General features: G+C 35.1%; 1 protein-coding gene across 2 annotated transcripts; it reads left to right on the plus strand.

The window, feature by feature from the left end:
• Positions 1–276: 276 nt before the first annotated feature.
• LOC149220586 (uncharacterized) lies at positions 277–26,915 on the plus strand. Of its 2 annotated transcripts, none has more exons than XM_089382831.1 (3): positions 277–638; positions 806–905; positions 26,757–26,915. In XM_089382831.1, the coding sequence occupies exons 1-3, from the start codon at positions 396–398 to the stop codon at positions 26,843–26,845; spliced, it is 432 nt and encodes a 143-aa protein (XP_089238957.1). In that variant the 5' UTR covers positions 277–395; the 3' UTR covers positions 26,846–26,915. The 2 variants fall into 2 exon arrangements, 1 of the variants encoding a protein (XP_089238957.1); XR_016248756.1 differs by lacking the exon at positions 26,757–26,915 and adding an exon at positions 26,254–26,395 and having other exon boundaries at positions 278–638.

Here is a 26,915-nt window from a genome sequence, read left to right on the forward strand (position 1 = left end):
TAAAAGAGACTTAGAGTCTCTGTCCTAAAGGCATATATTAATTTGTAATAAAAAGGGTCAAGGAAATATATTTGAAAAAGCAATGATTTAATTAAACTTCAAAAGCATTCATAAAAGCGTGAAAAAGCAATTAGTTACTTAAATTTCAAAAGCATTCATAAAAGCATGAGTAATGCGTTAAGGGAAGGATGATTCTAGGGGGACTCTAGAGATTATGGATCCGTTGGAGGTCGGTGAAAGTTGTGGTGTATATCTATATATATATATATAGTCTAACACTGTTGCAACATTTATCTTCCTCCTCCTTTCATCATCTGCATTGATAATGTCAGTGATGGCTGGTTTGTGTCTCTGCGCTGATATGTCTGTGTGATTGTTGGTTTGTGTCTGTTTGCATGGTCTGGGTGAGTCTGAGTCGGTGTAGTGATTGCAGGTTTGTGTCTGTTTGGATGGTCTGGGTGAGTCTGAGTCAGTGTAGGGACGAGTCTGAGTCTGAGTTGGTGCTGTCAATGCGTGATGGAGTAGGAGGTTGGCTTAGATTACAGTCACCTGCATCATATTTTTGCAAGGGAGGCGCTCGATCATTCCTGGCAGGTGCAAACATTTTTCAGAAAAAAAGGTTGTTCAACGGTTGTTGGGTGAGTGAGCTCTCTCAGTTTTTTTTGCCCATTGAGATGAATCATATCCCAGTATTGATATAAATGAATGATCTCTAGGTATTAGTGTACTTTCTTTTCATTTTAGCATTTCCTCTGATTAATCTTTACTCTGCGCTGGCTTTACTCATTATTTTGTTTTCTTTCAGTGCTTCAGCCATAAAATCCTAATTCATGGAAGAACAGAAGGAGAAGGGCGTTGTTGTTGCTATTCTTTAAACCGTCAAGGGACAAAAAGATGGAATCCAGGTATGTATTAATGGATTTGTCTCTGGTGGATGCATTAAAACCCGCGTTTCTTCCACTCACTGCTTTGTGTACTGGTTCAACACACATCTATTATCTCTGTTTTTGCCGTTTAGTTCATTAGGATTAAAAAACCATTTAACTGGCATTTCCAACATTGCTAGAATATAGGCTAAAACCATTGGTCAGTCATGGCTAGATTCTCATTAATTGGTTTAAGAGGGTTATGTATGGATGGGGCTCTGCCTCTGGCTTAACCAGCTTGACCCTAGTGTATGTATCTGCCCTATTTATTACATTTTGTCATTAATCACTGTAACCCACATATTTATGGGTTTAAGTTGCCTTGTATCGCTGCCTCTTGCTCTCCCACATTAATTCAATTTATCCCCCGTTGGACATGGTTACCCTGTCGCTGCTTTTAGCTAGCTCGGTGGATTCAATAAGGAGATTACACTGCTTATTTTTTTCACTGCATTGCTTATGGACTCAACCCACATTTAGAGGATGGTTAAAACCATCCAGTAGAATTAAATCTATAGATCTCTCACGCTCATGGTAAGAGCAGGTTTCTTCAGAGTTACATCAAGGTTCTCCCTGGCTTTCGGATAAACGGCTATAAAATCTGCAGATGTGATGAGATGAATTTACAAATCTTTATTGTAAATTATTAATTAGTTGAAGTGCGTAACTCTGTTTCTTGCTAATTTCCTTAGCATAGCGTTTAGTGTGCCCAACCTGAGGTGGGTAACTGCATTTCTTGGCAATTTCGTTAGCATAGAGTATAGTGTGCGCAACCTGAGGTTGATAACTGTGTTTCTTGTTAATTTCCTTAGCGGCCTGAGGTGGGTAACTGTGTTTCTTGTTAATTTCCTTAGTGACGTTGACAAGCCGCCAATGTATACCTCAATGCCCTGCTGGTGCAAGAATTTCTTGCTAATTTTGTTAGTAGCATAGAGTGTAGTGTGCGCACCCTGAGGTGGGTAACTGTGTTTCTTGGTAATTTCCTTAGCGGTGTTGAGAAGCCGCCAATGGATGCCTCAATGCCCCAGCCGGTGCGAACCAAGCAGGGGGGGAAGAATTTTCATCCAGAATAAGCCTAGGGAAGAGAATTAAGATCGAGAATTGAAATATGCAACTCATAGTTTTTATGAAATATGCAACTCTAATCGGATTTAGTGGAGGGTATTCATGTACCGAAATAACGTGGCAGAGTACATGTGTATATTTAGTGGGATCGGTAGAAATGAGCTGATAGAGTGAGCCGTTGATTTTAGGAGGGAAGTCCATTTACCACCAAGCAAGATATAAGTGAAAAAAGCACGTGGAGTCAAGACCTATGAAATGAATGGAAATGGATAAATTAGTTTATAAGCTTCTAATCTGGTTTAATTCTCTTCCTTTTCAAACTTGTGCCAACTTCAATCCCCAGATCAGTGATTTGAGAGCACAGAAATCTCTTCACAGTTTGTGCATATCTGAAGTACATGCCTTCTTTCTTGGTTATGGAGTTGGGATGTTGTGTCAAAGGACCTTATATGCGCCAATTTAGTCTTTAATTCAATGAGTTCCTTATATGCACCAATTTAGTCTTTAATTCCATGAGTTTTTCTTGGTTTTTGTTGTCTTTGGAGCCCATGCGTCTAATTTTCGAGTGTTAAAGATCCCATATACAAATCTCCACATCTGAATGGCTAATTCTGGCCTTTCAATAGTTCTCTGGAAACAAATCTTCTTTTAAAAAAGGAATCCAATACAAAAACTCAAAGTTCAAAAATCAAATCTTATCACTAAATGAAACTTTTCATGTTCCTTAACAAAAATTGCACAAACAAATTAGGCTAGAAAATTAAAATAACAACACAAATTACTAGATAAATGGATTTGAAAGCACAAAATATTCTATGAACAAAAAGTACTCCAAGAAATCCTTAGATTTAACCTAGATCGACTGAAGAATTCAAACTTTTGCCAGCTTGCCACCACGCAACTGAACCTATTTGCTAGCATGGCACCAAACGACTGAACTTATTTGCTAGCATGGCAGCAAACGACTGAACTTATTTTCTATCCTCACACCACACAATTGAATACCATTACATCACATGTGGCAGATCAAATTAGTTCCTTTTGCATCAGCCAGAACTCTAGATGTTCTATGTCAACTTGGTTCTGCACACATAGCCATGTAGCAGACCAAACTAGTCCCTAGTCCACTCAGTACACAATAATCTAATAAAAATCAGAGCCATTCCATTCTCATCCAATCCATCATTCATGAGGTAATCACCATCTTAATTTGGGAGGGAAGTACTGCACAAAACAACAACAAGAGACCCAATTCAGAGTTAGTCCAGTCAAATCATAATTTTTCAGGTTTCCAGAGCAAATGCAAATTTGTTTTGCTTACCGGAGAAAGAGTGAAATCTTATGAAGTTTTGCTTACGGTAGAAAGAGTGAAATCTTATGATGAAGAGAGCTGCAGGAGGTAATGTTGTGTTATTCATTTTAGCCACCTGTTCCATCCATCAATGAATAAAACAATCAAACATTCTATGTAGGCATGAAATGAAATGATATGTTGGCTTATTTTCTGAAAGTATATTACCAGGTACATGTACTCATCGTGACCCCATGACATAAGAACGTTGTCCAGTCCACATTTTTCAGAGTACACCCCGTATTTTGTGCTGTGAAAATAGGGATTTTCCTTCAAAAACCACACAACAATATCATATACTCTGCGATGGACCAAGAACAATGTTTCAGAAAAATACCAAGTTGCAAAATGAAGAGAGAAGCTAGATATACATTACCTCGTGGTGAACAATGGTTTCACTGAAAGCGCATCCCAAAGGATAAGTGTCACCTGTATAAATTCAGATAACATAAGTTTTTTTATTAGACATTATTAACAACCAATCCAGTCCATTCCCAGAAGAATCCAGCATCTGCCAATTATAACTAAAATATCATGTAGGACTCCTTAGTTAGGCTAAATGCATTCCATTTAATTTTGTAGTGGGTAAGGTTAAATAAGCTCTCACCTGCAACTTCCCATTGAGGCTCCCCTCCAATCCCAGGGTATATCGCATCTAAGCGGTTCGATCATCTCCACTGAGCATCCAACGGTCAAACCTCCCGCTCAAGACCCAGATTTTAGGGCTCGAATCCTTACCCCTATATATATTTCTCCATGTTTTGGCATCGTAAGTCCAAATAGTTTTGCTTCTTAGGAGGAATAGGCAGGAGTTCTCCTTTCTCTCTGCATGATTCTTAACCGGGTGGATCTCAGCTATAGGAATAGAAATAGCTTTAGTCATCTGAGAAGAGTTCGATCGAATACTATCGGGGTGAAATTAACCGAAGAGCAGATTTCTGAGTTCAAGTAGGCCTTCAGCCTCTTTGACAAGGATGGCGATGGTAAGTGATTTAATTTATTCGAGCGTTTAGGGTTTGATGTGTTCCTTTATACGCAAGTAACTACGCAATGATCCTTGCACGTCCAAGATCCATATCTCTGACCCTATGCAGTCTGAATGTTACTGAGACTTCACACATTTTTCACTAAATAAATACCGCAATTCTTCTCTATTCCTCTTCGATTTTTCTTTAAAACTCTAGTATTCGACTTAGTCCTGTCAATTTGACAAAATAAAGAGATATTTAAGGTAGAAAATAAAGGAATTTCATGCGGAGAGAGGTCTCTTTCCTGCAGAGAGAATAAACCTACTGGGGAAGAGAATTACATCCAGAATTGAAATTATGTAACTCATAGTTTCCCAGGGTGTTTGGGTGTTGGAGAGGAGTATGAATAATTCAACAATTATATTAATGCACCCAACTCCTCTCCCAGGGCGAGCAGAAGTGGCTATTTCAATTCAATTCAGTGAATTTGAACTTTGTACCTCTCTGTACATCAAGTTGATTTGAAATATTCAAAATAATATTGATCTCAGATATCCCCGCATGAATTGACTATTTCAGTTCAGCAAATTCAAACTCTGTACCCTCTGTACAACAGTCTATTTGAAATATTGAAAATAATATTGATATCAGATATCAATATTAATTTGACAAAATAAAGAGATATTTAAGGTAGAAAATAAAGGGATTTCATGCAGAGAGAATAAACCTACTGGGGAAGAGAATTAACATCCAGAATTGAAATTATGTAACTCATAGTTTCCCAGGGTGTTCGGGTGTTCGAGAGGAGTACGAATAATTGAACAACTATATTAATGCACCCAACTCCTCTCCCAGCGCGAGCTGAAGTAACTACTTCAATTCAATTCAGTGAATTCGAACTTTGTACCCCTCTGTACATCAGTTGATTTGAAATATTCAAAATAATATTTGATCTCGGATATCCCCGCATGAATTGACTATTTCAGTTCAGCAAATTCAAACTCTGTACCCTCTGTACAACAGTCTATTTGAAATATTGAAAATAATATTGATCTCAGATATCCCCCACCGCATGTGATGTGATTTGATTGATAGTTTATTTCTAAACTGCTGAAGTTGATGCGATCCCTTCAAGTCCGAATATAAGCTATAAAGTGCTAACTTCTTCCCTATGAAATGTACTTGCAGACCATGTCACTATCTCCCCTGTAATTTGTAGGGATTTAGGATTGGAGTCGTCTAATGAGGCCGAGGAATTGCCCGGACGGCCAAAAGTGGTCAGAATCTGGGTAAAATTTTTTCAAAAATTGTTGTAGAGGCAGTGTTTGAATCGTGTTTTTGATGGTGGAAATGGATTCAACACCATCAAAAACATCTAAGGCACCTAAAATTTTGAAGTTTAACAACTATAACTTGGATTTACAAAAATCTTTGCCAGATTTTCTTTAATTATGAAGGGAATTTCCATAACCTTCCGGGCAATTCCTCCGACTAGTTAGAGTACGGCTTTAGGATTGAAGTTGACGTGTCAATCAAAATTAAAAAAATATCAGAGCAAGCTGGGATCATGGGAGTGACATCTTTAATGAATAAATCCAACTTTTCATTTTCTATGTTTAGTTTATTCAATATTGTATGCAGTGTGATAGACCATTATAGAAATAAATTGTCTATATACACTCAGAACTTTCCCATTCCTCTGGCAAACGGTGCAATATGAGTTTCCCATTAATGAAGAAAGCCTCTGACATCTTTAATGAACAAAGCCTTTGATATCTTTAATGAACAAAGCCAACTTTTCATTTTCTATTTTTAGTTTATTGTATGCAGTGTGATACACTATTATAGAAATAAATTGTCTCTATATACACTGAGAACTTTCCCAGTCGTCTGGCAAACGGTGCCGTATGACATTTTAGTTTCGTCAAGCAATTGTTGGGTTTCGTGCTTAGGCAATGCTGGGTCTAATCGACATTCATTCCCCTATTCATCTGTGGAAGTTGGACAAGATCGACTTCTTCGTCTTCTTGGGAGGCTTATTGGGCGTTGTTTTTGGCACCGTTGAAATCGGTTTGATCATAGCGGTAAGGTTGCACATTAACTCTATTAACTCTTATCCATAGATACGCATCGATGCATTCTGTTCAGAGGTTTAATTAATCAGGGTGAACAGTATCCATTGAACAGTGTAATCATAAAACAGTTAAACAGTATCTATGGACCACACTATTTCTTATTTTAAGTGTTCAGATTTATTTTAAAATTTTAGAATTTTTTAATTGAAATCATAGATTTGACCAGGTATATTGGAAGTATCTCATGGGTTTTTCAAGTTGTTGAATGCACATATATTTTCAGGTTGTTGAATCTATATATAGTAAAAAACTAGTTTAAATCATACGAATCAAAATTATACCACAGTTTTTCAGGGTAGTGAATCCACTTCTACAATAAAAAAACTAGTTTAAACAATACAAATCCAGGTTAGACCACAATTTTTCAGAGTGCTGAATCCACATATACAGTCAAAAAATTTAACCAATACAAATCAAAATTCCACCACAAATTATAAAATGCAATATGAGTTTCCCATTGGTCAAGCAATTATTGGATTTTGTGCTTCTGCACAATTTCCCTCCCTTCACTTGTACTGCATGTGTCATGTCTGCTCAAGTTAAAATCCAGAGATCCCAAACATACAAATCGTGATGTACTGCATGTGTCATGTCTGCTCAAGTTAAAATCCAGAGATCCCAAACATACAAATCGTGATGCACCTAATGCTCATATAGCTATCAAACAGAATACATGGCTTTGTTGCTTTTAACTATTTGATTCTGGATTTTAAGTATTATTATTATTATTATTTTAAATATGGAAAATAATATATTTTAGTTTGCTAATTAGATTGTGGATTGTGATGGCTAATAAATAAGAAAAGAAATTCCAAATTCATCTATTTAATTCTTACAACTGCACACCATCAAAAGCATTAATTATATATTTATATATATTTCAATGATATATTATCTCTATATTAACTCTACTCTCCCATCTTTATGGAATTTTGTCTTTGTTTTTAACTCATTAATCCCGGATCGCTATAGGAGCCTGCATATAATGTGATGCCTCAGCGTCCAGTCTTTTAATCCTTTTAATCCCGGATCACTGTAGAAACCTGCAGGCTATATCCAGGAAGATTCCAAAGGATAGGTAACTGTCGTGAAGCCCAACATAAAACAACTTTTTAATTTTATCGGAGCTTTATTTGTTATAACCTTTTTTTTACTTTAACTAAAAAATTCACTTCACTATCCAGTTCAGACTATAGTGGACTAGTAGAATTAAGGAAGCACAACCCTGTTTTGTTTGGTTTTGATGCCATGACGCTGTAATTTCTTATTATTATTCTACTTGAGAATGATTTTCCCCCAAGCTTTTATGTATGAAAATTTTCCTCTATGATATTGCTCCCCATTTCTCACCAGCTTTTAAGTTTGCAATTTTTCCTATATAATATTCATAATATATTTATAATATTAATAATACGTGAAGTATGATTAAAAAATATACTTATAATATTAATAATACTTATGATTAAAAATACAGAAATTTATTTTGTACGATATTACTTTTACGTGCAGGGCTATGTACCAAAAGAGTAATACCTATAATCTGGTGGAGTATTTCAAAAGCTACGATATTACAGTGATGTCTGGTGTGGCAATTGAGTTCGTTGGGTGAAACCCACGAGGTCAGGGGTCAAATCACATTGAGTATATTATCGTGCTATGGTGTGCGGCTCAAGGAGTAGACTCCCCTTATCCGTGAGTCTCGGCTCTTGCCAAAATTATAAGAAATTAGTATATCTGCTTTCAGGTTGTTGGATGTACTTTTGGTGTTATAATGGCAGCTACAGGAATTGATCCCGGGTCTTCCTTAGATTAGGTCAGGTAATTACCGATTCACCTTGTGCCTAAAAAAAAAGCTACGATATTACTTTTAAGTGCAACGTGGGAATTGATCGTGGGTCTTCCTTAGATTAGGTCTAGCAGTTACCTATGCCAAAAAAAAAGCCACCATATTACTTTTACGTGCAGGGATGTGTACCAAAAAAGTAATGCCTATAATCTGGTAGAGTAGAGTATTTCATGCTTTTGAATTAACGCTGAGTAAGCATGCCCATCAAAGATGAGGTAATGATTATTTTTTCACAAATACACATTAGGTGCCTAAGAAAAGCGAAAGCGTCTCTTAAATATTTATAGCAACCCTTTAGCTGTTGTTTGTGATCATCCTCAAGAGTATTTCATGCTTTTGAATTAACGCTGAGTAAGCATGCCCATCAAAGATGAGGTAATGATTATTTTTTCACAAATACACATTAGGTGCCTAAGAAAAGCGAAAGCGTCTCTTAAATATTTATAGCAACCCTTTAGCTGTTGTTTGTGATCATCCTCATTGTTCCAAAACTTACTGTTAGTTTTCTTCACAACCACCTACCCCACATGGTGATAATCAGAATGATAGAAATATAATAAACATGATTACTTTTATATCTGATAAAAGTATGTTAGAAGAGGATTACACCAAAACTCGTCTCTTCAATATCCATGAAGAGATAATCATATAATCAACACAACAGAACACTCATAAAGGCCTAGGATTTAATGATGGATCTGAAATTCGATCATATAGAAGAAATATACAGAGTGCTTTGATACCATTCTTTATCACCAAACACATAATCGGTTACAAAACACATTTCCAACTTCAGAATTCTAACAAGACACCCACTTCTCACTAAAAAACACCCTCCTCTCGAATGAGCTCTCGTCCCCTTTTATCAAACTTCTTGGGGAACCCCATCTCTTATCATGACAAGATGTTTTGATGACTCAAAAGCAAAATATCTATCCTAAAAGATTATCCAGATTCGGATAATATCTCGTCCCTTCTCTTTTTGGAGAGCCATTTGGCATATGGGGATCGAATCAAGGACGACTCAATCTTATCAAATTACAAAGTAGATGCTTTTTACTCAAAAGCCTACGAGAAAAGAGAAATATATAGACGAATATTTTTTTTCGAAGAAATATATAAACAAACGTCCTTGCACCACTGTCGGCAAGAAAAGACATGACATTCTAGAGTACGAAATGAGTGATCTGGGGATGTGTATAGTGCTGATGTCAGAATCTTTGCAAAAGATAATTTGTGAAATATTGTACATGCACTTCTTTTTCTGATTCCCAAATCTCATTCTCGTGATCTTTTGGAGGTTGAAAAAAGTTAATGGATTCGAAAGGATTTTGTTCTGGATCAGATTGCCAATGGAATTCATTGTATTCCATTTGAGTCCCATCACCATTGGTTGCCAGCTTTCTTGCAGTAAACTCATGAGTGACAAACCAATGTGTATGTCCACATCTTCTTAGTGCGCTGAGAAAATCAGCATCTTCTATCATGATGATATCTTGGACGTGTTTGTACAAGATTCCTGTGAGGTGTGCATTTGGTTTTGTGAATCCATCAATCTTTAGCCGACTTAAAGCATATGGATTTATTAGAAGTGCACTGAGCCCATATATTTTCCACCATCTTAGAAACCATTCTGGGAAAGGATCTTCATGGTTTATTCTTTCTGTTGGCCAATCTTCATACCTGAAATCAAACTGTAGATGATAAAAGAAATTAGAGGAAATATTTTCTAAGTTCATACATTGGAAAAAGGCAGTCTCTTGTCTTTCTGGACAAAAATCAGTTCTCCTAAGAGGATTATTAAATTGTTTGATAGTGAGCCTGTAGTTTCCAATTCTGTTGTCCTCTTCGTAAAAAAGCTCATAGGAAATGTTGCCGATATGGACCAAGTAATCTAGCTCACTGATAGCTAGATCATTTTCAATCTCTTGATCCTCCCAAGTCCAAATATTGGGAACCCCTTCTCTCCAGCGGATTTCTGATAGTGGATACCATGTTTCATCATGATCCAAAAGACATTTTCTCTTATCATACTTGACCCATCCTTGCTTGATTTCTATTTCAACATAGTCTTCGTTGCTTCTTATAAAATTGCAGGATAAGGAGTGAATAGAATTTTTCTCTAGAAATTCCCTTGACAACATGTCGACAAAAGAATTTTTATGTCCAGGAATGAATTCTATTTCAAAATCATATTGACTGAGAGTCATTACCCATCTTATCCTCAAATTCACATTTGTGAATGGCAAACTTGAAAGCCTGACAATCAGTTTTTACCAATTTTTTTTGTATAAATGACAAAATCTTTAAATTTTTCTATTCCCAAACAAATGGCTCTAAGTTCTTTCTTGAGACTAGCCCAATTTGTTTGGGATGTAGACCATAATCCAGAAGCATATTGGCATATTACTTATTCGGATCCTGTTGACAAAGAATAGCTCCCCACCCAATATTTCGGGCATCTGTCATTATTATCTTCTTCCATTTTTCTTGAATTAGACATAATGGTTGAATTCTGCAAATCCTTTCTTTGATTTTTCTGACAACATTTGTACAATTTACATCCCAGGGAATGGGATTTTTCTGCAATCTTTTATTCAAGAGTTTTCTCTCTTGTGTACAGTGCTGAAGAAACTTGGATACATAATTCAGGCTCCCTAGAAACCTCTGCAATTGTGCCTTGTCTAAAATTTCATCAGGAAAATTATCTATGAAATCTAGACTTCTTTGGATCACCTGATATGAACCATACTGAATATTGTATCCAAGAAAGTCTATCATGGTTTTGAACAATTTCATTTTAGTTTCAGAGAGAACTATCCCTTTTTCTTTCACTCTTTGAAGAAATAGTTTCAGATGTTTGATGTGAGATGGTACATCATCTGAATGAACTAAAATGTCATCTATGTATTTCTTTATAAAATCCTCCATACCGTCAAATGTCTCATCCATAATGCGCTGGAAGGCTGATGGAACATTGATGAGTCTGAAAGGCATTATATGCCATTCAAAATGGCCTTCGAGAACAGAAAAAGTTGTTTTCCATTTGTCGGACTCTTTGATACCTACTTGCCAAAATCCTGATTTTAAATCAAACTTTGAGAATACTTTTGATTTGGAAATCTGTGTCAGGATTGTTGACGGTTTTGGAAGAGGATAAGCATCATAGTCTAATAAATTATTTAGTGGTTTGTAATTTACCACTAATCTTGGCTTTCCTCTAGCAATCTCTGCATGCTTGTTTACATAAAAGGCAAAACAAGCTATTGGACTTTTACTTTTTCTTATCAAAACTTTCTGTAAGAGATCTTTGATTTCTTTCTTGCAGAGAATCAACTGTTCTTGATTCATTGGAATAGCTTTCGATCTTCTTAATTTACCGTTGAAGTCCTTTTTCAAAGGCAACTTGACTTCATGTTTATGTATATGCCAAAAGGCATTTGGATCTTCAGAGCAACATTCCAAAAATTTATTTTTCAGATTGGCTATTTCTCTTTCGAACTTTCCCTGTTCAATATTTTCATCAATTCTCAAAATCTCCTTTTTCTTTTCCATTTTGGCTAATAGAGTTTCTAGTCTTTCGATCCTCTTTATTCTATTAGGAGAGCTGGAATTTATAAAAGGGAAAAACAACTCTTTACCTTCCAGTTCAAGAAAATAGCCATATTTCTTTGTTTGCTGATCAAACTTGGCTCCATGTTTTTGGAAGTTCTGGAAGAAAGGAGTTCCCAAATACATAGCACAATCCATTCCTATGACAATTGGACAAACCACATTTATTCCAATAGATTCAGTTAGGAAAATATCTACTGGAACCTTTGAAGTAGTGATGATGTCTCCACTGGCTATTGTAACTTTCAGACAGGTAGTAGGTCTTCTGAGATGAGTATCTACTACTGTATTATTTACAATATTTAATCTCGAACCAATGTCCATAAGGACTTTCTAGTATTCCACCTTGGAACCAATCCTTATTTTCAATTTAATGCAATACATAACATCTCCATTAATCTGATTGCATCCTAATCCTATTCTTTCATCATCAGTTTTGGGTTCTTGAATTTGTATACCTGGAAAAGATTTCTGATGAACCATCCAATTCTGGGCTTGGGAAAAAGTTGAAGGTTGTTCTGCCTTCATTTTTCTGACTTGGCAGTGTTGGTGGCTTTCAGTACAGAGCCTTCTATTCTCTTTGACTGTCTTCCTTATCTCTTTTATTGCTTGATGGATACCAGGCAAAGTCTGTGGAAGATCTTCTCCAAAATCTTCTTGCCTAAATTGCCTGGTCAGAGCTTCTACTGAAAAAAGAGAAGCTGGAGGAACATATCCTTTGTTAGGATTGCTTTGTCTGGCTGGCTTAGAATTTAAATTATTGAACAACAATTCTTTGTACATTTCTTTCAATTGTGGATCTGTTGCTGCCATCATCTGAGTGAATAGATTCCTAGTTTGCTCATCTGTCTCTGATGTTTTCATCATGTTCAGGGAATGACATTGACAAACATCTGGGTCACTGCATTCACAATTGTCTCTAAAACAATCTATACAATGTGGATCATTGCATTATTCTTCTTCAGAATCAGAAGTATCAGAATTAAATTTGTTTATGTAATCTGATTCTTCTTCACTTGTAAGTTCTTCACAACTATCAGGAAGATTTAAACAATTTACTTTACCAGATTTATTTCTATAAAAGACTTTCTTCTTACCTTTCTCTGGTTTTTCCTTCTTCCTTTCTTTCTCCAATTCTGGACAATTTGGAGAAATGTGTCCTTTTTTGTTACAGTGGTAACATTGAACTTCCTTTTTTCTTGAAAATAGTTGTGTCTTCTTGTAATCTTTCGGCTTCTTTTGGTGTATGATCTTTTTGCCTGAAAAATTCTTTGTTGTGTGCTTCTTTTTTCTGTAAGCACGCGTATCTCTCCCCTCTGAATTTTTTGGAGTAGATAGGTGCCATTGTTTGCACAGTTGTTGATATCCATGTGGCTTCTTTGGATTTGTGGCTGCTCTGGCGATCTTCATTTGGGAGCAAAGTTCAACAATTATTGCTTTTACAGCTGATTACTCCAAATTTATAATCACCAATATTCCCTAGCAATTTGTGACTATTGTGGTTGATACCCATAATGGTAAAGATGAAACAAATATTTCTTTCCATTTAGGTTCAAGGATGAGTTCTGGAGACAAAGTATGCAATCTGTGTAAAAACTCATTGAGATATTCATCAAAGTGCTGCATGTTATGTAGTTTCATAGCAAAAAGAGTAATAGCTGTCAAATCATTATTGATTTGTGGAAAACCAATAAAATTAGCAGTAATGCCATAAAGTAAACAATCAATCATATTGTTTACCGGAAGTGTAGTAGATGGATCCATGTGGTACTACCATCGTTATTCTTCACTTGTGAATTTTATTAAGTGGTTAGTAATAAGGGATCTTTGATTGTTTCTGCTTTCAACCAGGAATCTAAAGATCCTTCAAACCCACCAATAATTCTTCTTGTAGAATTTATGGGTCCAATGTCATCAGCGAGACAAGTCCTGTAACATACCAACATGGAGTGCATAACTGATAACACTTCTGCCTTTGTGTAGTTATCAATATTCCAAGAATAAGTTGAGGAAGCTGACCAATCTTTGTGGTATTCTGATTTCATCATATCCCTTATGTCTGGAGTAGGAGACAAGGTAGAATTCCATGTAGATTTGGATGTGGTTGCATGCACTGATTCTTCATTTGGAATATTAAATTGAGCCTTATCTTGAGGGAAAAAATTCTATACATATTCTTCAAGAGTTTCAAGTGATGGCTCATCATTATTTACATCAAGTTTATTTAAACTTGTTTCTTTGTCTTCTTCTTCATTTTCATACCATTTTTCTTTCTTTGCTTCTTCTTCTTCTGAAATATTTTTCTTTATTCATTCAGTGAAGGAAGAGCTTGTTGTGGAATTTGCCATGGATGAAGTTGTTGGATTTGGTTTTATTGGATTTGGTTTTAAGTGACCAAAGAAACTGGGTGCAGCAAAAGGTGAATAAGAATATGAAATCCCTGGTTTTGGAAACTCAATTTTTGTTGGCTGTCTTATGAGACTGGATACAGAAGAGGAAATGGTGTAAGGCATCTGGGAAAGGGGCTCACTAAAAAGAGTAGTGGCTTTGTATGAGTTTGTAGAAGGTTTCTTTTTGAGTGAATCAACAGAATTAGAAACGTTCAAGACTTGTCTCTTGATTATATCAAGACTAGAATTAACCTTAACAATTTCCCTTCCATGCACAATCGTTACATCTTGAATTTTCTTTTTTGTGGATAACTTAAGTTTATCCAAACTTTCAGCTATGTGTTTGTCATTTTCTGCAAGAGTTTTAACATTCTCATTCAAACACACAATAGCATAGTCTTGTTTTTGAAGCATCCTAATCATCATTTCTTTCAGAATGCTATTCATTTCTTCAATAGACTTATGCTGTGATCTCAAAAATCTTTCTAAACTGGAAAGAGCAAGATTTGTCCAGTTTGTAGCTAGAACAGATTCTTTGGTAGAATCTTCTGTCTGGATTGGAAAGAGTTTATAAATTTTTCCATCTTGTTGTCTGATGACAAAGTTTTTCCATGGGGGAAAATCATTATCTGTTTGATAGATCTGTCCATCAAAAAGTTCCCATTTATGTTTTGGAGGGGACTCAGATCTTATCATATTTACCTGCAGACCGCTGCAGATTTCTTTTACCAATTTTTCTCCTTTTATCCTTATAACCTGCAGATTTTTGGACAGGTTAGGTTTAGACAACATTTTCTGTATTTTTGGAGAAAAATCAGGGATTACTAAGGGAGATGGAATGATGACAGTATTAGATTCCATCTTTTCTTCAATAAAATTGTCAACATCAAGAATCCTTTTCTGTCTTGCCTGATTCTTGAACTGTTTTCTCAAGGATTCTTCAATCTGATTTGAGGAAGGGTAATACCATTCATAAAAAGAAATCCATTGATTATTGGATTTCATCTAATTTTTCCACTCCTCATTCTTTTGGTTGTTGAAGCTTTTCTTCTCAGATTTGGGAATAAGCTTTAGCTCTTCAACATACCTGTTTTCTAACTTGTGTGTGAAAATGTCCCAATTAAACATTTTCTTCTTCCATATGTCTTTTGGATCATATGGACTAATTCCTTTGAAGATTTTCAGGAAAGCAGTGATCTCACATTTTTTGGAATCTTATTCTTAGAAGTTCTTCTGTATGATGGAATTTTAGATCCATCATTAAATCCTAGACCTTTATGAGTGTTCTGTTGTGTTGACTGTATGATTATCTCTTCATGAATATTGAAGAGACGAGTTTTGGTATAATCCTCTTCTGACTTACTTTTATCAGGTATAAAAGTAATCATGTTTATTCTATTTCTGTCATTCTGATTATCACCATGTGGGGTAGGTGGCTGTGAAGAAAACTGACAGTAAGTTTTGGAACAATGAGGATGATCACAAACAACAACTAAAGGGTTGCTGGAGGAAGCAACATGATTGATAAACAAATTTTTAAATGTTTCTAAAAATGTAGGGTCTACTGAGTAGGTAGGAGGAGAAGTATTCACAGAGGTAGGAATAGATATAAAAGGTCCACCACGCTCATCTCGTGACTCTGGAAAGATGGTATGAACACTTCTATATTTGGAAGTAAAAATAGTGGAGGAATTGACAGGTGATGGCCTTATAGGTTTTCTTATAGATTCCCATTTAGTAACCCATTCTGTAGGGGGTTTTAGTTCTGCTCTAAGAATCATTTGAGGTGCTATAAGGTTCATTCCATAGTCATGGGTAATCATTGTAGTAAATTTAGACTGTGATAAAACTAATTTAACTACTGAGGGAGTAGTTTTCTTGTAAAAGTTTACTACAGAGGACCACCAGATAACAATATTTTTGCTATCGTCATCAAAGTCATCGTATCCATGTGTTTGTAATCCAAGCATCAAATAATTTATTGCATTAGGATCTGTTAGAGCTATAGAAAAGTCAGGGACACAAGACCATGATGCAGGGCCATAGGCAAGAGGGAGGAGAGCTCATTCGAGAGGAGGGTGTTTTTTGGTGAGAAGTGGGTGTCTTGTTAGAATTCTGAAGTTGGAAATGTGTGTTGTAATCGATTATGTGTTTGGTAATAAAGAATGGTATCAAAGCCATGTTGTATTTTGTTTGAGCATATCTCTTTGAGTTCGTTGATATCCTGAATAGGTTTGTAGTCCGTTATGCTGTGTGGAAGGTGCTTGAGGACGTTAAAGGACTTGGATGTAGAACTTGAACTTTTGTTCTAATAGGAAGCCGCAAAACTAACTCTGTTTTGATCATATTGCATCAGGGCCATAGGTAAGAGGGAGGAGAGCTCATTCGAGAGGAGGGTGTTTTTTGGTGAGAAGTGGGTGTCTTGTTAGAATTTTGAAGTTAGAAATGTGTTTTGTAATCGATTATGTGTTTGGTAATAAAGAATGGTATTAAAGGCATGTTGTATTTTGTTTGATCATATTTCTTTGAGTTCGTTGATATCCTGAATAGGTCTGTAGTCTGTTATGCTGTGTGGAAGGTGCTTGAGGACGTTAAAGGACTTGGATGTAGAACTTGAACTTTTGTTCTAAGAGGAAGCCGCAAAACTAGCTCTATTTTGATCATATTTCTAGCGATAATCGGTACTCATTTTTGAAGAAAATTTCAGTATTTTGTTGAATTTGAATTTAGATCTGTTGCATAAATTAGCACTATGTATATTTCTTCTTATCGCATTATTGTTATTATGGATTCTCGCCCTTCCTCTAGTTCTCGTCATGAATTTGGTGATAAATCATTTGAAGAACTTCTAAAAGAACATGAAGATGTAAATCTTGAAAAACAAAATTCCCTTGCACATGCATCTGTCATACAAGAGAGGTCAATTAATTTATTTTCAGAACTTGTTGCCTCAGGATCTTGGTCTCTTCCCAAGATAGATCCAAAAAATGTTTATAAGAATTTAGGATTACTAGACACCATCCAGTTTTGGAGATATAAGGTAAAAGAGGAAGTTTTGCAAACTACCTCTAATAATAATATCCTTCATTCTTTAAACATTATCAACCAAGCTGAGTTTGACGCTGCTAGGAAAGCAGGATACAATTTCGCCCATTTTGGACATGTCCAAGTAGGCATTCAGCCCCTGCACAGGAAAGGACAAGATGTTGCATTTTTCTCTTGTATATTTGATAGAAGATGGAGAGCTTTTCCCAAAGCTCTCATCGGTGGTTGCCAAGGCACTCTTGCCTATGGCCCTGCATCATGGTCTTGTGTCCCTGACTTTTCTATAGCTCTAACAGATCCTAATGCAATAAATTCTTTAATGCTTGGATTACAAACACATGGATATGATGACTTTGATGACGATAGCAAAAATATTGCTATCTGGTGGTCCTCTGTAGTAAAATTTTACAAGAAAACTACTCCCTCAGTAGTTAAATCAGTTTCATCACAGTCTGAATTTACTACACTGATCACCCATGATTATGGAATGAACCTTATAGCACCTCAAATGATCCCTAGAGCAGAACTAAAACCCCCTGCAGAATGGGTTACTAAATGGGAATCTATCAGAAAACCTATAAGGCCATCACCTGTCAATTCCTCCACTATTTTTACTTCCAAAGATGGAAATGTTCATACCATCTTTCCAGAGTCACGAGCTGAGCGTGGTGGACCTTCTATATCTATTTCTACCTCTGTGAATACTTCTCCTCCTACCTACTCAGTAGACCCTACATTTTTAGAAACATTTAAAAATTTGTTTATCAATCATGTTGCTTCCTCCAACAATCCTTTAGCTGCTGTTTGTGATCATCCTCATTGTTCCAAATCTTACTGTCAGTTTTCTTCACAGCCACCTACCCCACATGGTGATAATCAAAATGACAGAAATAGAATAAACATGATTACTTTTATACCTGATAAAAGTAAGTCAGAAGAGGATTATACCAAAACTCGTCTCTTCAATATTCATGAAGAGATAATCATACAGTCAACACAGCAGAACACTCATAAAGGTCTAGGATTTAATGATGGATCTGAAATTCCATCATACAGAAGAAATCCTAAGAATAAGATTCCAAAAAATGTGGAAATTCCTTCGGACAGTGAGATCACTGCTTTCCTGAAAATCTTCAAAGGAATCAGTGCATATAATTTATAAGACGTATGGAAGGAGAAAATGACGTTGGGACATTTTCACACACAAGTTAGAAAATAGGTATGTTGAAGAGTTAAAGCTTATTCCCAAATCTGAGAAGAAAAGCTTCAACAACCAAAAGAATGAGGAGTGGAAAAATTGGATGAAATCCAATAATCAATGGATTTCTTTTTATGAATGGTATTACCCTTCCTCAAATCAGATTGAAGAATCCTTGAGAAAACAGTTCAAGAATCAGGCAAGACAGAAAAGGATTCTTGATGTTGACAATTTTATTGAAGAAAAGATGGAATCTAATACTGTCATCATTCCATCTCCCTTAGTAATCCCTGATTTTTCTCCAAAAATACAGAAAATGTTGTCTAAACCTAACTTGCCCAAAAATCTGCAGGTTATAAGGATAAAAGGAGAAAAAATGGTAAAAGAAATCTGCAACGGTCTGCAGGTAAATATGATAAAATCTGAGTCCCCTCCAAAACATAAATGGGAACTTTTTGATGGATAGATCTATCAAACAGATTATGATTTTCTCCCATGGAAAAATTTTGTTATCAAACAACAAGATGGAAAAATTTATAAACTTTTTCCAATCTAGACAGAAGATTCTACCAAAGAATTTGTTCTAGTTACAAACTGGACAAATCTTGCCCTTTCCAGTTTAGAAAGATTTTTGAGATCATAGCATAATTCTATTGAAGAAATGAATAGCATTCTGAAAGAAATGATGATTAGGATGCTTCAAAAACAAGACTATGCTATTGTGTGTTTGAATGAGAATGTTAAAACTCTTGCAGAAAATGACAAACACATAGCTGAAAGTTTGGATAAACTTAAGTTATCCACAGAAAAGAAAATTCAGGATGTAACGATTGTGCATGGAAGGGAAATTGTTAAGGTTAATTCTAGTCTTGATATAATCAAGAGACAAGTCTTGAACGTTTCTAATTTTGTTGATTCACTCAAAAAGAAACCTTCTACAGACTCATACAAAGCCACTACTCTTTTTAGTGAGCCCCTTTCCCAGATGCCTTACACCATTTCCTCTTCTGTATCCAGTCTCATAAGACAGCCAACAGAAATTGAGTTTCCAAAGCCAGGGATTTCATATCCTTATTCACCTTTTGCTGCACCCAGTTTCTTTGGTCACTTAAAACCAAATCCAACAACTTCATCCATGGCAAATTCCGCAGCTAGCTCTTCCTTCACTGAATGGATAAAGAAAAATATTTCAGAAGAAGAAGAAGCAAAGAAAGAAAAATGGTATGAAAATGAAGAAGAAGACAAAGAAACAGGTTTGAATAAACTTGATGTAAATAATGATGAGCCATCACTTGAAAGTCTTGAAGAATATGTACAGAATTTTTCCCCTCAAGATAAGGCTCAATTTAATATTCCAAATGAAGAAGCAGTGCATGCAACCACATCCAGATCTACATGGAATTCTACTTGGTCTCCTGCTCCAGACAGAAGGGATATGATGAAATCCGAATACCACAAAGATTGGTCAGCTTCCTCAACATATTCTTGGAATATTGATAACTGCACAGAGGCAGAAGTGTTATCAGTCATGCACTCCATGTTGGTATGTTACAGAACTTATCTGGCTGATGACATTGGACCCATAAATTCTACAAGAAGAATTATTGGTGGGTTTGAAGGATCTTTAGATTCCTGGTTAAAAGCAGAAACAATCAAAGATCCCTTATTACTAACCACTTGGGAAAATTCACAAGTGAAGAATGCCGATGGTAGTACCTACATGGATCCATCTACTACACTTCCGGTAAACAATATGATTGGTTGTTTACTTTATGGCATTACTGTTAATTTTATTGGTTTTCCACAAATCAATAATGATCTGACAGCTATTACTCTTGTTGCTATGAAACTACATAACATGCAACACTTTGATGAATATTTCAATGAGTTTTTACACAGACTGCATACTTTGTCTCCAGAACTCATCCTTGAACCTAAATGGAAAGAAATATTTGTTTCATCTTTACCATTATGGGTGTCAGCAACAATAGTCACCAAATTGCCAGGAAGTATTGGTGATTACAAATTTGGAGTAATCAGGCAGGCAGTAAAAGCAATAATTGTTGAACTTTGCTCCCAAATGAAGATCGCCAGAGCAACCACAAATCCAAAGAAGCCACATGGATATCAACAACTGTGCAAACAATGGCACCTATCTGCTCCAAAAAATTCAGAGGGGAGAGATACGCGTGCTTACAAAAAAAAGAAGCACACAACAAAGAATTTTTCAGGCAAAAAGATCATACACCAAAAGAAGCCAAAAGATTACAAGAAGACACAACTATTTTCAAGAAAAAAGGATGCTAAATGTTACCATTGTAACAAAAAAGGACACATTTCTCCAAATTTTCCAGAATTGGAGAAAGAAAAGAATAAGGAAAAACCAGAAAAAGGTAAGAAGAAAGTCTTTTATAGAAATAAATCTGGTAAAATAAATTGTTTAAATCTTCCTGATAGTTGTGAAGAACTTACAAGTGAAGAAGAATCAGATTACATAAACAAATTTAATTCTGATACTTCTGATTCTGAAGAAGAATACTGCAATGATCCACATTGTATAGATTGTTTCAGAGACAATTGTGAATGCAGTGACCCAGATGTCTGTCAATGTCATTCTCTGAACATGATGAAAACATCAGAGACAGATGAGCAGACTAGGAATCTATTCACTCAGATGATGGTAGCAACAGATCCACAATTGAAAGAAATGTACAAAGAATTGTTGTTCAATAATTTAAATTCTAAGGCAGACAAACAAAGCAATCCTAACGAGGGATATGTTCCTCCAGCTTCTCTTTTTTCAGTAGAAGCTCTGACTAGGCAATTCAGGCAAGAAGATTTTGGTGAAGATCTTCCACAGACTTTGCCTAGTATCCATCAAGCAATAAAGGAGCTAAGGAAGACAGTCAAAGAGAATAGAAGGCTCTGTATTGAAAGCCACCAAGACTGCCAACTTAGAAAAATGAAGGCAGAACAACCTTCAACTTCTGCCCAGGCCCAGAATTGGACGTTTCATCAGAAACCTTTTCCAGGTATACAAATTCAAGAACCCAAAACTGATGATGAAAATGATGATGAAAGAATAGGATTAGGATGCAATCAGATTAATGGAGATGTTATGTATTGCATTAAATTGAAAATAAGGATTGGTTCCAAGGTGGAATACTGGAAAGTCCTTATGGACACTGGTTCGAGATTAAATATTGTAAATAATACAGTAGTAGATACTCATCTCAGAAGACCTACTACCTGTCCGAAAGTTACAACAGCCAGTGGAGACATCATCACTACTTCAGAGGTTCCAGTAGATATTTTCCTAACTGAATCTATTGGAATAAATGTGGTTTGTCCAATTGTCACAGGAATGGATTGTGCTATGTATTTGGGAACTCCTTTCTTCTAGAACTTCCAAAAACATGGAGCCAAGTTTGATTAGCAAACAAAGAAATATGGCTATTTTCTTGAACTGGAAGGTAAATAGTTGTTTTTCCCTTTTATAAATTCCAACTCTCCTAATAGAATAAAGAGGATCAAAAGACTAGAAACTCTATTAGCCAAAATGGAAAAGAAAAAAGAGATTTTGAAAATTGATGAAAATATTGAACAAGGAAAGCTCGAAAGAGAAATAGCCAATCTGAAAAATAAATTTTTGGAATGTTTCTCTCAAGATCCAAATTCCTTTTGGCATATACATAAACATGAAGTCGAGTTGCCTTTGAAAAATGACTTCAGTGGTAAATTGAGAAGATCGAAAGCTATTCCAATGAATCAAGAACAAATGATTCTCTGCAAGAAAGAAATCAAAGATCTCTTACAGAAAGGTTTGATAAGAAAAAGTAAGAGTCCAATAGCTTGTTTTGCCTTTTATGTAAACAAGCATGCAGAGATTGCAAGAGGTAAGCCAAGATTAGTGGTAAATTACAAACCACTAAATAATTTATTAGACTATGATGCTTATCCTCTTCCAAAACCATCAACAATCTTGACACAGATTTCCAAATCAAAAGTATTCTCAAAGTTTGATTTAAAATCAGGATTTTGGCAGGTAGGTATCAAGGAGTCCAACAAATGGAAAACAACTTTTTCTGTTCCCGAAGGCCATTTTGAATGGAATATAATGCCTTTCGGACTCATCAATGCTCCATCAGCCTTCCAGCGCATTATGGATGAGACATTTGAAGGTATGGAGGATTTTTTAAAGAAATACATAGATGACATTTTAGTTCATTTAGATGATGTACCATCTCACATCAAACATCTGAAACTATTTCTTCAAAGAATTAAGGAAAGAGGGATAGTTCTCTCTGAAACTAAAATGAAATTGTTCAAAACCATGATAGACTTTCTTGGATACAATATTCAATATGGTTCATATCAGGTGATCCAAAGAAGTCTAGATTTCATAGATAATTTTCCTGGTGAAATTTTCGACAAGACACAATTGCAAAGGTTTCTAGGGAGCTTGAATTATGTATCCAAGTTTTTTCAACACTGCTCACAAGAGAGAAAACTCTTGAATAAAAGATTGCAGAAAAATCCCATTCTGTGGGATGTAAATTGTACAAATGCTGTCAGAAAAATCAAAGAAAGGATTCACAGAATTCAACCATTATGTCTAATTCAAGAACAATGGAAGAAAATAATAATGACAGACGCTAGCAATATTGGGTGGGGAGCTATTCTTTGTCAAGAGGATCCAAAAAAGAAAAACTTACTTGAAATATGCCAGTATGCTTCTAGATTATGGTTTACATCCCAAACAAATTGGGCTAATCTCAAGAAAGAACTTAGAGCCGTTTGTTTGGGAATAGAAAAATTTAAAGATTTTGTCGTTTATACAAAATTTTTGGTAAACATTGCCTTTAAAGTTTGCCATTCACAAATGTGAATTTGAGGATGCTGCTATGGTAAGATGGGTAATGACTCTTAGTCAATATGATTTTGAAATAGAATTCATTCCTGGACATAAAAATTCTTTTGCTGACATGTTGTCAAGAGAATTTCTAGAGAAAAATTCTATTCACTCCTTATCCTGCAATTTTATAAGAAGCAACGAAGATTATGTTGAAATAGAAAGCAAGCAAGGATGGGTCTGGTATGATCAGAGAAAAAGTCTTCTGGATCATGATGAAACATGGTATCCACTATCAGAAATCCGCTGGAGAGAAGGGGTTCCCAATCTTTGGACTTGGGAGGTTGAAAATGATCTAGCTATCAGTGAGCTAGATTACTTGGTCCATATCGGCAACATTTCCTATGAGCTTTTTTACGAAGAGGACAATAGAATTGGAAACTGCAGGTTCACTATCAGACAATTTAATAATCCTCTTAGGAGAACTGATTTTTGTCCAGAAAGACAGGAGACTGCCTTTTTCCAATGTATGAACTTACAAAATATTTCCTCTAATTTCTTTTATCATCTATAGTTTGATTTCAGGTATGAAGATTGGCCAATGGAAAGAATAAACCATGAAGATCCTTTCCCAAAATGGTTTCTAAGATGGTGGAAAGTATATGGGCTCAGTGCACTTCTAATAAAGCCTTATGCTTTAAGTCGGCTAAAGATTGATGGATTCACAGAACCAAATGCACACCTAATAGGAATCTTGTACAAACACGTCCAAGATATCATCATGATAGAAGATGCTGATTTTCTCAGCGCACTAAGAAGATGTGGACATACACATTGGTTTGTGACTAATGAGTTTACTGCAAGAAAGCTGGCAACCAATGGTGATGGGACTCAAATGGAATACAATGAATTCCATCGGCAATTTGATCTAGAACAAAATCCTTTCGAATCCAATAACTTTTTTCAACCTCCAGAAGATCACGAGAATGAGATTTGTGAATCTGAAAAAGAAGTGCATGTACGATATTTCACAAATTATTTTTTGCAGAGATTCCGACATCAACACTATACACATCCCCAGATCACTCATTTCGTACTCTAGAATGTCATGTCTTTTCTTTCCGACATTGGTGCAAGGACGTTCGTTTGTTTATTAAGAAATATTCGTTTGTATATTTCTCTTTTCTCGTACGCTTTTGAGTAAAAAGCATCTACTTTGTAATTTGATAAGATTGAATCATCCTTGATTCAGTCCCCATATGCCAGATGGCTCTCCGAAAGGAGAAGGGAAGAGATAATGTGAATTGTCCATTCACATCCGAATCTTGATAACTTTTTAGGACAGATATTTTGCTTTTGAGTCATCAAAACATCTGGGCATGATAAGAGATGGGGTTCCCCAAGAAGTTCGATAAAAGGGGGAGGAGAGCTCATTCGAGAGGACGATGTTTTTTGGTGAGAAGTGGGTGTCTTGTTAGAATTCTGAAGTTGGAAATGTGTTTTGTAACTGATTATTTTAAAAATAACCGTGGCGTTTTATTTCAGTATAGTGTTTAATTACATAGGACTCCATGTTCCCACGATAACTGGAAATTATTGAGAGGTCAATAGATTTATTGGTGTATCTACTCTACCGAGGGAGATCTTGAGCATCTTGATGGACTTTTAATATAACATATATAAATTTTTATCATATTTATATTTATGGATTTAATTGTTGTTTATATGAATTAGTAAAAAAATTTACTATTCGCATTTCTTTGCAAATTATATTGGCCATATTTGGTTTTCTCACCATATCCACACTTGAGTGCAAATTGTTCTAGCTCTTCACCACTTTAACACATCATTGCAAATAACTCTCACACTTCATTTCAAATCACTGGGTGTCTTGTTAGAATTCTAAAGTTGGAAATGTGTTTTGTGACCGATTATTTTAAAAGTAACCATGGCGGTTTATTTCAGTGTTGTGTTTAATTACATAGGACTCCATGTTCCCACGATAATTGGAAATTAGTGAGAGGTCAATAAATTTATTGGTGTATCTACTCTACCGAGGGAGAGCTTGAGCATCTCGATGGACTTTTAATATAACATTATTTTATTTTTTATCGTATTTATAATTATGAATTTAATTATTGTTTATATGAATTAGTAAAAAAGTTCACTATGCATTTCATTGCAAATTATATTGGCCATATTTGGTTTTCTCACCATATCCACACTTGTGCAAATTGTTCTAGCTCTTCACCACTTTCACACATCATTGCAAATAACTCTCACACTTCATTTCAAATCACTAACTTATTCTTATGCAGATATTCCTTGTCTTGCACCTTTTGTTAGTGACTTTCACTTCACACTCTACACTAAACTTGCATCTTTTCAATTTATAGATGCTCTTTCATCTTGACTACTAAATTTGCTCTAATGAAACTATTTAATTATTATTTCAAACATCCTTTTACATCTTGACTACTGGATTTGCTCTAATGAAACTATTTAATTATTATTTCAGATAACCTTTTAGTCAAACCACTTTCAAATCTACATAAGTGTTAACCACTTTCAAATGGTTAAATAAGTGTTATGCAAAGGATCTTCCCTCTTCCTTAAAATTCATTGTTATTATGTTAAATTATACTTGTATTGTTTTGCATAATAGTATTGTATTAATTAATGTTTTTTCCTTAATGTATTGTGTGTTTATGATTATATATATATATATATATATATATATATATATTTATATATTCTCTTTATGAATTGTGCATTTAATTATATTACAAGTGGTTATGAAGAGTTTGTATTCTAACAATTGTTATGAAGGGTTTGTATACTAACAATATCATCTCAATGTTGCAGAAAATTTATCAATACCAAAGTTGATTTCCACTACTAAAGTTGATCTCGAGTGGAAGGCATTATCTATTTTATGTTTTGTAATGTTGTAATTAGAACTATTTATATTGTTTTTGTTTAGATGGGCTATCAAAGAATGTACATGAACGCAAACTATCATTATTAAAAAGAGTAGGCTTTATTTTTGGTGGAGGGGGAATTCAACTCCTCCAAAAGGCTCTTAGGAAGGTTAAATTGTAACCCTCCTTTGAGTTGTGTTCCTTGTGCTCATGGTTTTCATGATATTTAGTTTAGAGTAACTCCAAAATGCTTTGCATAATAGTATTGTATTAATGTTTTTTCCTTAATGTATTGTGTGTTTATGATAATATATATATATATAGATTTTTATAGATTTTCTTTATGAATTGTGCATTTAATTATATTACAAGTGGTTATGAAGAGTTTGTATGCTAACAATTGTTATGAAGGGTTTGTATACTAACAATATCATTTCAATGTTGCAGAAAATTTATCAATACCAAAGTTGATTTCCACTACCAAAGTTGATCTCGAGTGGAAGACATTATCTATTTTATGCTTTGTAATGTTGTAATTAGAACTATTTATGTTATTTTTGTTTAGATGGGCCATCAAAGAATGTACATGAACGCAAACTATCATTA

The sequence above is a fragment of the Pinus tabuliformis genome, chromosome Q (assembly GCF_031772625.1).
Source record: "Pinus tabuliformis cultivar Carrire ecotype Pingquan chromosome Q, CPIR1, whole genome shotgun sequence".
In the NCBI taxonomy this organism is placed as follows: Eukaryota; Viridiplantae; Streptophyta; class Pinopsida; order Pinales; family Pinaceae; genus Pinus; species Pinus tabuliformis.